The following is a 19163-nucleotide window of genomic DNA, read 5'->3' on the forward strand; positions in this document are numbered from 1 at the left end:
GTTGATTAAAGTCTTTTCCCTCTTTCTTTTCAGCTCTCAACTAACTGTAGTTTAACTTCTTCTCTAGTTAGTCCATTTAAATGTTCCCTTGTAGGTTTCCTCTGTGTGTTTCAAACTGTATTTTATAAAGTTCTTATCTTTTCCACAGCAACTATATGATAGGTGCTCACTCAGCTATATCCTTTGTCAAGACTTTCTTCTAGCCTTCAGTCCCATACTTTGACAACCAGTTGCTTACAGTATCTAACTGGTGTACACTTCAAATTCATCATCTTTCCTGAGAAAAAGGAATTAATTCATGCTTAGTTCTACCCTGGCTCAGTCATAGGCTCTTTGATCTGTTTGGTCATTTTTTTTCTCTGTTGATCTTTTTTTTTAACTTTTTTTGCATTTTCTTACAAAAATTTAGATGTGTACCAATAGTCTTATTTTGGTTTCATTTAGATGCTCATTTCAGTGTTATAATGTTTCTTCTGTTTCCAAAGTCATAAACAGCAGGCACTGAACAGCAGCAGTCCCTGCCGCCGCCCCAAAGTCAGCCCCAGAAGGCACTCTTCGAGGTTCCGGGGAGGGGGACACCTGGGCGGCACGAGGGCTCCCCCACACCACATTGGCCCACTCCACAGGCCGGCAGGGAACAAAACAACCAGACCCGCCCCCACGGTCTGGCTTCCCTGCAGGGTTGGGCCCCCACCCAGGGCAGCCACTGTGGAGTTCAGCTGTCTTCTTGTCCCTGCCTGGCTCTGCCCCCACACCCTCCTGCTGCCCCTCCTGCCCAGGGCACTGAGCTAGCAAGCACAGGCACACGCCCACTAAGAAACTCTCCTTGCTTGTTTGTCATCTCCCACCTCCGCACTTATACCACCAGTCTACCTGTCTTCGTTTCAAGTACTCCTTGAATTTTTTAGGTCTATGTTGATCATAGTGCTTTATCCCTTTGGCTCCAAATCAATTGCTACTTAGAGGACCAAACATGCCCTTCTGTTTAATCTTCAGTTTCTCAACTGCACAGTGATTTTTTTTACCTTGCCACAGGTAGCATCAGACCACTCCCACAGGCCCCTCCTTCACAGGCTTGGCTGCATAAATTCTTTCTTTCTTTCTTTCTTTCTTTCTTTCTTTCTTTCTTTCTTTCTTTCTTATTAATTACGATGCATTCTGTGACACAGTTTCATAGGCTCTGGGATTCCCCCAACACCTCCCCATGCCCTCCCCCCATGGTGGATTCCTCCACCTTGTTGCAGTATTACAGTTCAAATTCAGTCAAGATTCTTTCTTTGCAAACATATGCCAAGCATAGAGTCAAGCATCTTATTGTCCAGATGAAGTTAACAGTTTCTTGGGGAGACCAACTCTGGTCTGAAGGTAGAGCTGGCAGAATATCATCCCGATCAATTAAAAGCCCCAACACAACATCAGCAACAATTTACAACATTTTATGGAATTAATTGACATGGTACTGAGTAACCAATATGTTTAAAAAATGCAAGTGCATAAATTCTTTCAATGGCTTTCTCATGCTTTGAAATGACATCCAGACTCCTCAGCTAGCATGATTAGGCTTTTCCACGTCATTTCTCACTACAGCACCCTTGACATTTTACTCCTCAGTTTGTGTCTTCTTGCTTCAAAGGCCTGAATACATTTCTCCTTCCTGTTTTTCCCCCCTCCTTCCTTGTCCTCCACCTGCTTACTTTTTCTTTGAATCCTCCTTCCAACTGCCCTCACCTCCCAATTAAGCACTTTCATGCTCCTGAAATTTTCGTTTTAAATATTTAGCATTTCATTATAATTACTTATCTATCTTCTCAAAAAAATTTTAAAATTTATTTGTAAGAGAAAGAAAGGAAGAAAGAAATGGAGACCTCCAATCTGCTGATTCACTCCCAAATTCCTGAGAGCCTGAAATCCAATCTAAGTCTACTGTGTAGATGTCAGGGACCCAAGCACTTGAGCCATCACCTCTGGCTCCCAGAGTACACATTCGCAGGAAGTGAAAGTCAGGAACAGAGCTAGGAACTGAACCCAAATGATCTGATTTGGGATGTGAGTATCCCAGGCAGAGCCTTAAATGCTACATAAAAAACCTGCCCCTAAAAACATTGCAAGCACTGCAAGTATCTGTGTCTCTTCCCACTGCACTTCAGCATCTAACTTAGCCTGCATAGACACTATCTGTTGATTAAGTCAGTGACAGATCAAATTTAAAGAGATAATAGGCCAAACCTTTTAAGAGGTTATTATATGAATATGTCTAACAAACCTAATTTTGGTCTGAAAGAATCAACGATCTTTTGAGAAGAAGATGGAAGAGGCATTTCTTAGCCAAAGTGTTGAACTTAGAGAGGGATGGGACAGAACTGCTTTCTATCATGGAAACTGCTTATGGGTATGGACCATAAATTCAGCTTTCCCACTCAGCACCAGTGCTGGATGATACACAGCTTGTACCCATTGTTCAATAAAGATAGTATCATTGAGACAAGCCAGATAACATTCCTTTTTAAAAAAAAAGATTTATTTATTTTTATTACAAAATCAGATATACAGAGAGGAGAGACAGAGAGGAAGATCTTCCGTCCAATGATTCACTCCCCAAGTGAGCCACAATGGCCAGTGCAGCACCGATCCAAAGCCGGGAACCAGGAACCTCTTCCGGGTCTCCCATACGTGTGCAGGGTCCCAAAGCCTTGGGCCGTCCTCGACTGCTTTCCCAGGCCACAAGCAGGGAGCTGGATGGGAAGTGGAGCTGCCAGGATTAGAACCGGCGCCCATATGGGATCCCGTGACGTTCAAGGCGAGGACTTTAGCCACTAGGCCACGCCGTCGGGCCCCAGATAACATTCTTATAAGGCCTCATGAGGGTAATATTTCTTAACGATGCCACTACAACCCAAAACTTAGCTTTGCCTGTCAAGAAAGTGTCGTTAACACCCCTCAATATGATTGTGTCCTAGGTCAGATTGAGCTCATCTATGTGTTATTTTCCTATCAGAAATGCTACTTGAAAAACAAAATGGTGACTAAAATTGCTCTTGGTAAGCATGGTGGCAGATTAGAGATTGCAAGCAGAAAGGCGTCCATGGCTAGTTATATCCAGCTCAAATAGTTGGTTGCAACTAGCCTTGCCTGGTGAATAAACTGAATGTTGTGCCCTCCTAAAATCCCATCTTCCTTGACAGAGAAAGCTATGAACACACCACTGGATTCTTATTTGTAAATGGGTTTATGAAGGACACTGGTCTCTGAAGGATTCCATTTCAAAGCAGAAACAATGGACTCAACAAAGAAAAGAGTCCCTCCCTTGCTTTGCATGCACCAGTCTCTTTCCAACTGCTTTTCTCTACTGTCCTGTGCCTCTTTCTTTAACATTAATGGGAGTATGTCAACATATTCTTGAAAAAATGAAAGTAAGAATAAATTTAACTCTGATGCAAACTTTTTACAATTCAAACATAGTTTTTTAATATAATATGCATATTCCATAACCTTTTTTTTTAAGATCACTGATATTCACAGGTTCCAAAAATTATTTGTACCAAAATAAACTTGTTTTGAATTCCCTTTTCCTTGAACATGTTGAAATACCTTTACATTTTCCCATTCATGTTTATTACATCATTCACTGCAGACCATATATCCTGGCTTTGTTGCTTACTTTTAGGTATGGTTGGGACCGGTGTTGTGGTGTATCAAGTAAAGCACCAGCATCCAATATGGGTGCCAGTTCATGCTCCAACTTTCTCACTAACCATTCATCTGCCTGTTGATGGCCTGGGAAAAGCAGCAGCAGATGACTCAAGTGCTTGGGCCCTTGCTACCCATGTGCTAGACCTAGATGAAGTTCCTCATTCCTTGTTTCAGCCTGGCCCAGTCGTGGTCATTACAGTTGTATGGGGAGTGAATCACCAGATACAAGATCTCTCTGTGTCTCCCTCTCTCTCTGTAACTCTAACTTGCAAATGAATAAATAATCTGAAGCTGGAGAAGGAGAGGGTAGGGGAGGAAGGAAAATGGAAAGGGAGGGAGAGAGGGAAGGAGCGAGAAAACAAACCTAGGGGCAAAGTCTGTGTTCATCCTGTATTGGGTACCTTAGGAAAATAAATTTTTAAAGAAAAAGATCTTGGTATCTCCAAAAATCCCCTACAACAGCCCTTTGTAAATTTTTTTAGAAGTTGCTGTCCAGTCTCATTCATTACATATTGGTTTGTCAAAATTTCATTCTTAAGGGGCTAGTGCCAGGACAGCGTAGGCCTCTGCTTGTGATGCTGGCATCACATATGGATGCTGGTTCATGTCCCAGCTACTCCACTTTTGACCCAGCTCTCTGCTTATGGCCTAGGAAAGTGGTGAAGGATGGCTCAAATCTTTGGACCCCTGTATTTATGTGGGGTCAGCTCAACTCCAGCTGTTGTGTTTAAGGGGAGCCAGCAGATGGAAGATCTTTCTCTCTCTGCCTCCCCATATCCCTCCCCTGATCTGTCTCTCCTCTTTGCAACTCTGTCTTTCAAATAAAAATAATAATAAAGAAAATGCTTTGAAAGTGTTGTTATTAAAGGATAAACTTTGACTTATTTACTAGTTGCTAACATATTTCATGAAGTTCATAGATACAATTCTAAGAATATATTGATGCTCCCTGCCTCCATTCCTCCCTCTCCTTCTCTCTAGTGACCTCTTTGCCATTTCCCTTTTTTTCTTTTTAAATGTTTGAAATATTGAAGTTTTAATTTAAATTACAGTGAATGGCTTAATCTTCTATCAAATAAAAGATTTAAGAAATAAGACACAAAAGATCCTAGTTAAGCAGGAATATAGGCAAGATCTATAAGCAATAATTGAACAGAAATATGACCATTTCACCCCTATACATTTTAAAGTAATCACAGATCATTGAAACAATTGTGATATAACCTTCTTAACCATTGGTGTGACAGACATATAAAACAAAGCTTGCCAGAATTGTATTTGCAGCAACACTGATGCACACAGACATTTTCACTTCTTTGTTGATTTTGTTTTTACATTTTAAGTAATTCACTACATATTTATTTGCCATCATATGATATTTTTTAATTGTTAAAATTTATTTTATTTATTTGGAAAGAGACAAAGAAAGACAGGGATCTTCCATCTGGGTTCACTCTCAGAGGCCAATTGCTAGGGTTGTGTCAGACCAAAGCTAGGAGCCAGGAGCTTCATTTGGATCTCCTACACAGGTACAGGGGCCAAGTGCCTGAGCTGTCTTTATGCTTTGTAAGGCACATTACGAGGGAGTTGGCTCAGAAATGAAGCAGCAGGGACTTGAAGAAGCACCCATAGGGGATGCTCCATTATACGAAGTGGCTTTACTTGTACATCAGCCCTAATAATTCACTCTCTTGGGCTCGGCAGCCTGGCCTAGTGGCTAGGGTCCTCGCCTTGATCCCATATGGCCGCTGGTTCTGGTCCCGGCAGCTCCACTTCCTCTCTATCTCTCCTCCTCTCAGTGTATCTGACTTTGTAATAAGGATGGAGTGAATCTTTAAAAAAAAAATAAATAAAATAAAAAAATAATTCACTCTCTTTTTTTTTTAGATTTTATTTTGTTTTCATTTGAAAGATACACAGAGAGGAGGAGAGACAGAAAAGAAGATCCTCGGTTTGCTGACTTACTCCCCAAACAGCCACAATGGCCAGAGCTGTGCCGATCCAAAGCCAGGAGCCCAAAGCCTCCTCTGGGACTCCCACGTGGGCGCAGGGTCCCAAAGCCTTGGCCTGTCTTTGACTGCCAAAGCTGGATGGGAAGTAGGGCCACCGGGATTAGAACCAGCGCCCAGATGAGATCCTGGTGCGTATAAGATGAAGACCCTAGCTGCTATGCTACTGTGCCAGGCCCTAATAATTCATTCTTAAATGACAAGCTTTTCTCTTAAGTTGCTAAGTTACATTTGTGTATGTGTGTATATGAATGTATATTGTGTATGTGATTGATTGCTTAATTAATTAATTAATTAATTTGAAAGGCAGAATTACAGGAAGAGAAAGGGAGAGCCAGAGAGATGTGCTGTTCACTGACTCACTGTCCAGATGGCCACGACATCCAAAGCTGGGCCATTCTGAAGCTGGGAAGCAGAGCTGCTTCTGGGTCTCCCAAATGCATGACAAGGAATCAAGGACCTGTGCCATCTTCTGCTGCCTTTGCAGGTGCATTCAAGAGAGCTGGATCAGAAGTGGAGCAGCCAGGACTCCAATTGGTGCCCTCATGGATATGTTGGCACTGCAGGCAACAGGTTCATCTAATATGCCACAGAGCCAGCCCCAATACCACTACAGGTTGGCTACAATTTGTAAAAAGTGTAAAGATAGTCTGGCTGTGTTTTTGTGGGTATTAATCTGGTCTTTACTTGAAGGTCAGAGGAGAGGAGTTGTCAAATTATGATTGACAAAAGTTTAACAACAGAACTTTCTTACACAAGAATGATCATGTGTCAACCATATATTTAAATAACAGAAAATCAACAAGGATGACCAAGTTGTTACTGAAGAGTTTATAGAGGTGAGGGTAATACAGGTTATCAGAAAAGCAGACTGGAATAAGTGTACTGAATTAGAAACAAAACTGTTTAGTGCTTATTATTATTATGGGAAAATAATATTATAGACTTTATGGTTTTTTTCCACTAGGCAGAAATTGTTACTATCACTACAAGCTAATATGTAATTTTATAGTTTTGGGCCCGAACTAATAGCAGATAAAAATCAAGCACTGTTTTATAGCCTTTTTCTTACTTGATCTCCAAGTCTTTAACAAGTTTAGTTAAGAGAGTATAATTTTGTTAAATTCATCAGAGTCAGTGTATATCTAAGAGAAGACTTTGAAACTTTGGGGGAGGGGGCAGGATGACACGATGGCTCTGGATAAATCCTCACCTTGAAAGTGTCAGTATCCCATATGGGTACCAGTTCCTGTCCCAGCTGCTCCACTTCCCATCCAGCTCCCTGCTTGTGGCCTGGGAAGGCATTAGAGGATGATCCAAAGCCTTGGGATTCTGCTTCTGTGTGGAAGACCTTGAAGAAACCCTGGCTCCTGATCTCAGATTGGCTCAGCTCCAGCATTGTGACCATTTGGGGAATGAACCAACAGATGGAATATCTTTCTGTTTGTCTCTTCTTTCTGTACATCTGATCTGCGTTTGCAATAAAAAATAAATGAAGGAAGGAAGGAAGGAAGGAAGGAAAGAAAGAAGGAAGGAAGGAAGGAAGGAAGGAAAGAAAGAAAGAAAGAAAGAAAGAAAGAAAGAAAGAAAGAAAGAAAGAAAGAAAGAAAGAAAGAACCATATATACATTAATTCAGTGGGAGCCATAATGGAAAGAACTGAGGAATTTTTTTGTCCTAGAAAAGGCTCAGTGCAGAATCCAAGGTGCTAATCCCAGAGGTACTCTTAAGATACAAAGGTTTATTTATTTATTTATCTTACTGGGAAGGCAATACAGACAGAAGAAGAGACAGAGAGAAATACCTCCTGCTGGTTCACTCCCCAAGTGGCTGCAATGCGCAGAACTGAGCCGATATGAAGCCAGAAGTCTGGAGCTTCTTCCGGGTCTCCCATGCAGGTGGAGAGTTCCAAGACTTTGGGCTATGCTCTACTGCTTTCCCAAGCCACAGAGAGCTAGATGGGAAGTGGAGCATCCAGAATACAAAGCAGGGATGCCGGCAGTTACAAGGCAAGAGTTTAGCCACTAGGCTACCACCAGACCCAAGATTTATTTACGACATTCAGGGGCACCAGTGGAAAGGCCACCACCAGTGACGAGAGTGAGACTCTCCCTAAATTGCTCCAAAGGAAGACTGGGTAGCAATGGTTTTGGTTGGTGTCAGTAGAGGAAAGAACACCCTTCTTGTGTGAGATGGTAATTCAGCCAAGGCATCATTTGCCTTGAGAGCAAAATCACATCACTGATGGGGAAAGGGCAAGAGAGTGAGAGAGGGGTTCACATTTCAGATGAGGACTCCACCAGGGGTGTTTCCAAAATGTCTTGCAGCAGAAATTCTGTGGGATCATAACTAGTGCAATATCCTGGAGCAAAAGTCGATGAAATCGGTATGAGCACTGTAACTTTTGCAGCAAAAACAATTGTTTACATGTTCTACTTGTAAAACAGCATGTGTTCACTTCATTTTTGCCTTTTTCTTTTTACAAAACCTGTTTCTGAGACATGTGCAACCACAGTTTTGGTATTGTTATTTTTTGTTTCTTGTTTGTGTTTTAATGCAACTAAATGCATTTAGATCTCAGTGCCATATTTGACACGTTTTCCCCTTTTTGCTAAACTCATTGAAATACACCCACTGGGCATTCACATTAGAGGTGTGAATGGATTTTCCAACATTTTTCAGGACACAGTCAAAGCTGGTCATTGGCTTCTGCAGGTGCTGCAACCAGAAAGCTTTATACCATTGCAGTTCCAGGATGCTAAAACTGTGTCCTGACCTCAAATCTGCAAGGCAGAGCAAACATCTTTTGCTAGAAGTGCTCCTCCAACATGTCTTTATTTTTCTCCACTTGTATCAAATGTATTTAAACAAAGAGAAAGGAGACTGAACTAAATTGAGTCTTTAATATAGATGGGAATAATCCTGCTGCTTAAACAACTTGGATTGTTGTGAGGATTGCATAAAATCATCTTGAGGCCTTAGTTCAGTATCTGACACAAGTTCTCTACAACTGACAATTACTATTATCTTAATAAGAACTATGACTTAATTAACCAAAAACTTAGTTATAATGCTCTTGTCAGTTAGTGGCACTGTGGCTGCCTCATCCACTAATACAACTGAAAGGTAAATTTCAGTGCATCCTATTTACTTGGGAAGTTTCAAATAAACATTTTTTATTTTTATTGTAAAGTGAGATATGCAGAGAGGAAGATCTTCCGTCTGATGATTCACTCCCCAAGTGGCCACAGTGGCCCGAGCTGAGCCAATCCAAAGCCAGGAGCCAGGAGCCAGGAGCATCTTCCAGGTCTCCCATGTGGGGTGCACGGACCTAAGGCTCTGGGCCATCCTCCACTGCTTTCCCAGGCCACAAGCAAGGAGTTGGATGGGAAGCAGGGCTGCTGGGACATGAAATGGGATTCTGGCACGTGCAAGGCGAAGACTTTAACTGCTAGTCTATACTGCTGGACCCAGAAATTTCAAATATTTTAAGAGTAAATATGGCAAGATATGCGAAGGAACTTTGGTGTGTTGGAGACTGTGGACCTAGAGAGTTATGACAGGAAGAGCTGCATGTGACAGCATTCTGCTTTTCAGAGTGAGACCATCTTTAAGAATTGGGTACCAGCTTGAGACACAGTTCATAGAGCAACAAATGAGCACACACACACTCATCATGAACAGAGCTCCATAGACAACTAGGTGCTGCTTAACTCTGCTCCCCAGCAATGCATGATATGCTGGAGACATGTTATCTGGATTTAGAGTTGGATGAAGTATACGTAAGTCCATGACTTGCTGCTCGTTGATTATGTGACTTTGGTATCCTTTGCTTCTTGGAACCACAGTTTCCTCCTCTATAAAATGGCTTAATAAGTAACTTCTGTCTAGGCTGGGTCAAAGAGAAGTCAGATTTTGTAATGTACATGAAAATGCTACAGTAAATGTCACTCATATTGTTTATATGATTGCTGATATGATGACTGCCTGTTATTCCTAAGGAAATTGAAATGGGCATCACACAGACACCAACTTGTGATGCAGTGTGATGTAGTGTGTCACACTGACTCCTCTGTTACAGGACGATTGTCCTTGGAGTGCTGATAATACCCAACTTCCTCTGTGGAAATTCTTTTCCTGGCACAGATATAAGAAGTTACTGGTACTCTATAGCATTCATGGAAGTGTCTATTTCCCTTATCTAAATTTAAATAGCTAGATAAAAATGGAATGACTAAATTGATAGAATTGATAGCCTATGGAATGACTAAATTGATAGCCAATAGATAAAACTATTTTGGTGATGAGGTGCCATGTCAAATCTACCCACCAAATTCTGTTCACCAACTCGTTATACCCTCATCTTTCCTTCTTTATTAGCTTGTCATTATGCATTGGATCAAGTCCAAGCTTCAAGGCCATTGCTGATTCAGCCTAGTACCCTTCCACTTCATATTTTCCCTCCTGTCTGCCTCAGTGTTCCATATTTTTTGGAGTGGTGCTTTCTCTTCCTGAAATACCCTTTCTGTGTTTTGCCAGGTTGGTTTCCATTCACACTTACACTCTATTCAGTGTTACCCACATCTCATGAAACCCCAGACAGAAGCAATACTCCTCTTTCACTTCACCCTTTCCTCTCACACCAGTTTATTTATTCATCCTATCATTCTGCATTAAACTTTGTGCAGAAGCCATTGTCCCCTGTTGAGTTATAAGTTAATTGAGCATGGGGACTATGTTGTATTTACCCCTGAATCTCCTGTGACATGTATAATGCCTGGTATTTAAGTGGATGTTCAATAATGTTGAAACAAATTGGCTTAGAATCAGATGTCTGTTACATAGACAGAAACAGCTAGATATTAGAATACTTTAGCAAGTTTGTGGCAAATGGAATTAAGGGATAATTTTCTTGATTAAAAAGAATGAAATCTAGGAATACTTTTACATAGTTTTAAAGAAAAACATTTACTTATTTATTTGAAAGAGTGGCAAAGAGAAGAGATAGAGATCTGACTCACTCCCCAAAATGCTGCCACGGCCAGGTATGGGCTAAGCTAAAACCAGGGATCAGGAGCTCCATCCTGGTCCCCAGAAGGATCAAGAAGCAGAGCGCATGAGCAAGGAGCTGGATCCTAAGTGCAGCCACTGGAATTCTAAGTGGTACTCTCCTGTGGGATGACAACAGCACGTGGTGTTTTTATTGACCACAAGGATGTCAAAAAATTTTGAGCTAAATGAAGTTATCTTTTAATTCTATCTTTCACTTTAGCTTTAGTATTTTCATTTCCATATTTTCTTCTGAGTTTTTAATTTCCTCCCAAAGTCTGAACATATTACATACAATTGAAGGATAATATTTCTAAATTAAAAGTTATTTTCACATTTGGCACAATTGGCTCTCCATATGTGCTAATGAGAACCTGTTTCATAGACACCAACGGAGTTGGTAAATATCAATACATGTTTTAGTAAATAGATTTTAAAATATGACCCTTAAATTAAGTGCTGTATTCTCTTTTGCAAATTGCAAAAGTTTGCAAAATAAAGAGTTTATTCTATTTTTAATAATAAAGCAAGTATATGTGAGGATATTCAGACATATATATGTCCAAGAAAGTCATTGTAGGAATGTTTGTATCAAGTAAGTCAGTCCCTCCTGGGCCACATGCCAAACAATTTAGTTTCTGTAAAAGGACTTCCATATAAATACCAGAAGGACTTGTTTTTGAAAGCAGTGAAGTGGTCCCAGACTTAGATCCTGGGCACAAAATAGTCTGTCTCTCTTTCTCTCCATCTCATACAGAGTCATATGCAGCCTCACACTGTGAAATTTCTAAGTAGAATTTATTTCCAAGCGGAACGCATTAATAAAAATATGAAATGTATTTTCTTGTATAAATCATGAAGAAATGATGAGAGATAAAGAAAGAACTAAAGGTGGTGAATAATCATCTGCTGCTCAAAAACTGAAACCTGTCATGTGAACTCCCAACTCAAGCATTTTGTTGTAAAGATTAGCCTTCAAGAAACCTAAAAAGCTTGTAGGCTGCCTCATCGGCAACAGCCTCAAACTGTTCCCTGTCATCGAAAAAAAACAAATCTTGCTCGTTTCAGCCTAGGGGAGGCGGAGGGACTGAGGTGGTCCTGTGTGGCTGAATTAGATGAAAGACTTGCCTTCCACCATGGAGACGTGGAGTCTAATCAAGTGAAATGAGTTTTGAGATCCCAGCTCATTTCCTAGGAGAGATCAGTTCACATTACAAAAGCACGACTTCTCATTCATCACACCTGACGTGGTCTTTGCTCAGGAGAGGACCCCAACTGGGGCAAAACCACCTGTCTTCCCTCCAAAAGGGGCACTTTATGCAAGTTAGAACTGAAAGCTGTGCAGTGCGAAAGCTTGCCAGCCACCAGCTTCCGTCTCTGTAATGTATGTGGAGTGTGGAAGGGAACATGGCTTTGAGGAAGATGGGTGTTGGTCTTTAATGCCAGACACAAATCATTGTACTGGAGATGCTAAGCCCTGATGGTAAGGAGAGTCCAAATCAGGACTCCTTCTTCTTTATTTTCTAGGTTCTATTCAACAGAAGTGCAAAAGATAACATTTCCAACTCTCAGTTTCAAATGGCAAAGAAAGTGTCCTGCTTTGCCCCAACTGATCAATGATCATTGTCTCTCTTTTTTCTTCCAGGGCATTGTTATAACACCTCTGCTACTGCTGCTTTTTGTGAGTATTGTGATGTTATCTCTAATATCTTTTATGAAAAGTCACCTACAACCCTTCAAGAAAGGTCATTATATTAAATTTGATAGTTGAATTCTTTTTTTTTTTTTTACCACTTTGCAACACAATGGATTCTATCAGGTAGTAACACAGAGACACAAGGAAGCCTCATCATCTCACCATGGCAGGACAACATTGGGACCCAGAGACCAGCCTCCTACTAGTGGATAAATCATTAATTAACACAAAGCAAATGACCCGTGACACAGGTCATGAATGTGAGGCTCTTTATTTTCTCATTAGAAAACCTGAAGTAGGACTAGAAGTGTCCCTCCATCTCCCATTCTTCCCACCAGGCTGCAACCACTGCCAAGAGAAAACAGCTCCTAGAAGCCATAGAGAACAATGCCCCTCTTCCTTTATATATAACAAAAGGGAGGAATGTAAGGAGTTATTCCAATATCCTTCCCTGGACCCGGCGCCATTCCTTCTTCCTCACAGCTCACGAAATTCCCGCCGGCCTAGCTATCCACCAATCCTGGCATTCCACCTGAGAATCCCACCCCATCTTCCAGCCCCTTCCCCAACTCCTCCCACTCGCCAATCATCCCTAGGCATTCACCTGCAGGCACCAATCCCCTGGGGGCCTGGCCTCAATCCCTCCCAATCCCCACCCCCTACACCTGGCAGACAAAAAGGCCCCCCAGGTGCGGCTCGCTCTCTGGTCTCTCCTCCTCTTCTCTCTCTTCTCTCTCTTCCCTTCTTTCCTGATCTTCACCACCTCTACCCTGTTCCTGCCCCGTTGGAATAAACCTCCTAAGATACACACACAAAAAAAAAAAAAGAAAACCTGAAGTGATTGGTAATGACTTGGTGTTTGATAGCGTTTGACAGGAAGAGCCTTAGATCAAGGGAGCAGAGGAAGCCTGATATTCAATGCTAGCACTAATTGTAGTTACCTTCTTCATTTTGCGGAAAGCTACCTCGATTTTGTCATCTCTATAATGGGAAATAGCAATGCCTACTCCATCCAGTCTGTCTTTCGGGGATAATGAAATGTGTTTTAGAAATAGAAAAGAAAAACTACTGGTTAACCTAACGAAAATGTTCCGAAAGTAAGAAATGCTAATTAACTGTCTTATTTCTTTTGGAACAAAGCATGTGAGAAACTAGATGAAAGACCATAATAGAAATTAATGTTATCTCATGCTGAGCAGAGCATATGTAATCATGAATGATATCTAAAATATTTTATGAACTGTGCCAGACATCTTCCAAATATAAATCATTCCACTGATCACTGAAATGTAGTGGGGATGCATTTCTGGGAGTGAAGTATAGCTATTTGACTAGCACTATTTGTCAGTGAATTTAAACTATTGGGAGAATTTATTTAATTATGGTGTAATTATCCAAGTTGGAATTCAATTAGAGTAATAGAGTGAGGGACTTCATTTCCTACCAGCTGTGTAGGAAATAGAGAGGGCTAGAAATACTACTGAACAGTTGGGGTCTGCATCTTTCATGCAAGGCATTACCTTCCCCTAATAAACCTCAGCCTTACCCTCCCTTCTGAAATGCTGACTCCATTCTGACAAAGTAGGAAGAGTCAGATAATAAGACCACTTTCCTCAGCGGAACAAGCCTCATTAATTTGAACTCCACCAGTTCAGAATCTGCAGTGAGTCAAATTGAAACTCAAGTGAACACTGCTTTAATTTGTAAGAAAAGACTTGGCATGTACCTATCTTCTCACTAGCTGTAGGTAACTGGAGACACCCATAAGTGGTTTTTTTTCCTCCAATTCCTGGGATCACAAAGATAGTTTAACCTTTATGAGCATGAGGTCCCAGGGGCCAGTCTGAGAGTCAAGAGACTAAACAGAGCATGGTGCCTAGGAAGTGCACCACAAATGGCTGTAGAGCCTAAGTTTTCTCTGTTCTAGCAGGATGACATCTATTAGTCATGGGACTCATATCAGAAGAGGAGAAAACACGAAACACAGGTTGAATAACAGTTACCAAAACAGAGTCAGTTACAAGTAACAAACTCTAGTGTTCCATAGCACGGTGGAGGAAATTATAATTCACAACTGTGCATTAAATTCTTTAGGAAGGATTGCAAAAAAAGGAACAGATAGGTTCTAATTGTCAGAAGGAAATGAAAAGCCTACTTGCTTGATTTGATCCATTTCTACTTTTATATATGTGTTGAAAGATCACACAGTACTCTGTAGTATGTACTTGTGAATTAAAAATCTTAAAAAAGTAAATAGCAGGACTGATTTTACAATCAGGATCTACAGGCATAGGATGCTGCTCTACAGTCATAGGATCCTGTTCTAGCTCATGATTAAAGAGCCTGAAAAGGAGTCCTTGCTTCCTTTCTTTCCCATTTCCTGACCCTAGCAAGAAGTTCTTCCAGCCGATTCATGCTATGGCAACACGTTGTTGCAAGTTTTCATCCACTCAGACCTGTGGCAAATAGAAAGGGCTAGATTTCCTTTGCTTCTACTGTATAATTTTTACTCTACATTGAATCATTTCCATTATTATATAAGCACTCTTAAACTTCAATTGGCTCAACAGTTTAAAATAATAGAGTTTCAAGAATAGTGGAAGGTGCTCCAGGACCCTCAATTTAAGTTTCTTGCTTTTCTTTCAAGTCAACTGGGCTGTCCCAGTAGGTTTAGTCACATTGTCCCACGACATCAGCTTTTTCTATGTTGTATGATTCCAAATCACATACATTGTGTTTGACCTTTTTTTTTTTTTTTTGTCTGTATAGGTTATCATGAATTTATTTAATAAAAAGTGAGAACTTCTTAAATGTTTGGGTTCTAGGCCTCAACTGTTGAGCCAAATAAAAGCCTGAACAGCTTAAAATACAAAGACATCCCATCCCATAGCAAATGTCCTGGGTTTTTTTCTCAACACCTCTATTACAGGTTAAATCTTTCCCCTAAAAAAAAGTTAAAATCCTTATTACAGTACATTGGAATATGTCCTTATTTGAAAATGGTCGCTAGAGATGGAATTATGTAAAATAAGTCATCCTAGAGGAGGTAAGCTCTTACTCCAGTAGGATTGCAGTCCTTATAAAGGAGAAGAGGCGGAGAAACACAGAGAGAGCCTCATGGTGAAGGAGGCAGAGATGAAAGAGAGTGATCTGCAAGCCAGTGGAAATGCAGAATTGCTAGCCGACCAGAAGAAATGAAAAAGGATTTTTTTCCTTCCAAATTTAGGAGGGAATTTTGTTCTGCTTGATTTCAGACTCAGAGCTTCCAGACTATGAAACAATACATTTTCTGTTGTTTTAAGCTTTCCAGTTTGTGGGTTTGTTACAGAAGTTTATTACAAGTCTTGAAAATTTCATTAATTTTATCCTTTCTTGAAATTGGAAATTACTGGGTCATCAGGTATAGTAGTGAAGGACATTTTTACCATTGGAATCTCAATTACCTCCATTTTAAATAAATATTAGAGTTTTACTCTTTCATCTACACATACTTTGAGATTTCTATTTTTATTTTTTATAGAATTATTTTTGTAAAAATCATTTGAAAGGCATAGTTACAGTGAGAGGAGGAGATACAGAGAGCTTTGGCATCCACTATTTAGCTTTCCAGACGGCTACAACGAGCTGGGGTTGGGATGGGCTGAAGCCAGAAACGCAGAGCTTCTAGGCACCCATGCACCTGAACCATCCTCCACTGCTTACCCAGGTACACTGGCGGGGAGCCGAATTGGAAGTTGAGCAGTTGATTCTTTTTTTTTTTTTAATTTATTCATTAGCTACATTGTATTATGTGACACAGTTTCATAGGTACGAGCAGTTGATTCTTGAACTGGCACCCATATGGTTACCAGTGGTAGCTTCACCTGCTCCACTACAATGGCAGACCCCAGTTACCTCCATTCTTAACCTCTTCTCTAAAAATACTTATTCCATCTGAAATCTGAACTCTGATTTATATTTCTGTTGCCAATATCTTTCATGTCACTGAGCCTTGAAATGGGTCAGGTTGTCTTTCCTATACCTCATGATCAATTCCAGATCATTTTCCATGTGTTCTCCAGAAATTAAATCAAAACAACTATACCTCTTTGTTGAAATTATCAAGAGAATCCCAATACACTCTCAAACATCCCAAAACAATGTGAACTCTTTCCCATGGTTTTCTGTTTAACAGAAACTGAATTAAAGCTTGGTGTTTTCAATGTCCATATGGTTGATTCTTCCACTATCTTGGCCTCTGTCTTTCTGATTTCTTCTCTAACAAACTTGTGTTCCATTTCATCATAGCCAATTATCTTTGTAGATAAGAGCCTTGATTTTTGTTATTACCAATGACTTCATCCTGTCATAATGCCAATTTCAAATGCCTGATCTAACCAATAGCTCCCGTGTTTGTGGCTTATTCCTCAAGTTAAAAATTCCTAAAATTGACTAGATCAGCCAGTTCATTTAGCTGATCAGCTTTACGATGTCTTTATTTACTTTATCACATATGTCATACACAATCTTTCTCATCACTTCTGCTTCTATTTGCCTGACAAAACAGCAAACATACTGAAATCCAACTCTGCATTCTTATATGTGAATATAAACATGTGAGAGCAAACATAGGAAAATGCTCACTAATCTTATTTGAAATCATGAAAACTAACTGTAAGCTAGCACAACCATTCTATATCTTTCCCATAATTAATTCTTCCACTCTCTCACAATCATTTTATACCATCTACTTGCCTCTCAAATCTCTGATGTCTGTTTTTTCTATCTACTGATGTGTAAAGAAATTCTTTGATAAGGAAATTAGAAGGAATCAGAGAAAAGAGCCCTCCACACCTGCATATGTAGCCATATTCTTTGGTTTCTTTTCTGTTGCAATAGAAAAAGGTTTTGCTACCCTGAAAGGCTGTTCCTCCAGTTATGCCATGTGATTCATATAGATGTACTTTGCTCCTACAGTGTAATTCTTACTCTACATTGAATCATTTCCATTATTATATAAGCATTCTATAATTTTGATAAAGATTTATTTATGTTTATCTTTATTGAAAAGGCAGATGTACAGAGAGAAGGAGAAACAGAGAAATCTTTCATCCACCGGTTGACTCCCCAAGTGACCACAATAGCCATAGCTGCACCAATCTAATCCGAAGCCAGGAACTTCTTCTGGGTCTCCCTCATGGTTACAGGGTCCCAAGACTCTGGGCCATCCTCCACTGCCTTCCCAGGCTACAGGCTGGGAGATGGATGGGAAGTGGATCAGCCAGCAGATGAACTGGCACCCATAAGGGATCCCAGGGGTTGCAAGGTGAGGATTTAGCCACTAGGTTATTGCCCTGGACCCAACCATTTTGTAACATTCACCTCTTAGGAATTAAAGTTCACCTTATAGTAACTTCATTCCATTTAGGTGTCTTTTTTATAGCAAAATTGTTCACTATTAGCTCACCATGTTCATCATTCATCCAATAAAATACATTGAGTACTTCCTGTATGCCAGACACTGTGTGTGAGTTCCAGGAATAGAGCAAAAAGCAAAAATAAATGTACCATTGCTCTAGTGGAGACCATGCACTAGTGGAAAGAAACAACTAACAAATAAGTAAAAATATAGTGGGCAGAGGGAATTTGAGAACGTGTCAAAAGAAATCCAAGAGCTTATGAAATTGTACCACAAAATTAAAAATAAACTAGAGGTGGAAAAAAAGCCAGTATGCTATCATGGCAGGAGATACTATTAGCTTGGACCAAGATGGCTGAGTATATGTGTATATGTTGTGGGAAGTAAACTGAGACTGAATTAATGTTCTGAGGAAAAGAGATGAATTAAGAATGACTTCAAGCCTAAGCAACTGGGGTGTAGAGTTGTCATTTAATAAGGTACGGAACTCTCTAGGGTTGAGCAAGTTGAAGGAACTTATGAAGAATTCTGTATTGGACACATTTGAATAGAGCTGCCTTGTAGATGTCCTGGTAGAGACATCAGTTAAGCAACTGATCACGTGACACTGGAAGTTAGGGCAAAAGTGGTTAGCACTGAGATGGGTTTTTTAATATAGGTCAACAGAGATTGAGAATACAGAAGGAAAAAACAATTAAAAGGACTATAGTTTTAAAATAACAGTAAAGAAGATCAAGAATGGCCAATTTACTTAGAAGGAAGGCCAGGAGATTTGGTGTCCTAGAAGTGTATCAGAGCATGTTTTTCCAAACAAGGGAATCAATAAGCAACTTCACATGGTGCTAATAGTTTGAATAAGCCAATCCCAAAAGGTCAGAAATCACATGTTTGTCTTAATGTAAGATAAAATTATGTAAAACCTAAAAAAAAAAAAAAATGAAGTCTGAGTCTTGACCATTGGTTTAAAAAACAATGGAAGTCAGCAGACAACTTCACAAGCTCATTTAGCAGTGCTGCATCGTTAAAAGCCTGATTAGAGTGGCTTCAAGAAAGAAGAAAGTTACAGGTAGTGATAAATGGTATCTAACTCTTTGGGAGAATTTTGAGGGATACTGAAAACAAGACAGTAATGAAACTATGCCACAATCAAGAAAGGATTTTTTTTTTATTTTCAAAATTAGAAAATTGATATTGTATTGCTATCAATAGGATTAATCTAATAATAGAAATTTTGCTACAAAAAATAATAAAATAATTGTTGGACCTGTGTCCTTGACTAGAAAAAGGGAGAGAGTTCTGGTACATAAAGAGCAAATGTAGCC

The 19163-nt window shown here is 40.1% G+C and overlaps 1 protein-coding gene across 1 annotated transcript in view; it reads left to right on the forward strand.

Annotated features, from left to right (window-relative positions):
- Window positions 1-19163, forward strand: part of SLC10A7 (solute carrier family 10 member 7) — a 273880-nt gene that overhangs the window by 193101 nt on the left and 61616 nt on the right. The window contains exon 6 of the mRNA XM_004588132.3: window positions 12393-12428. Within this exon, the coding sequence (XP_004588189.2) occupies window positions 12393-12428 (36 nt within the window). The remainder of the gene's footprint in view (window positions 1-12392; window positions 12429-19163) is intronic.

Source organism: Ochotona princeps, chromosome 7, assembly GCF_030435755.1.
Source record: "Ochotona princeps isolate mOchPri1 chromosome 7, mOchPri1.hap1, whole genome shotgun sequence".
Taxonomy (NCBI): domain Eukaryota; kingdom Metazoa; phylum Chordata; class Mammalia; order Lagomorpha; family Ochotonidae; genus Ochotona; species Ochotona princeps.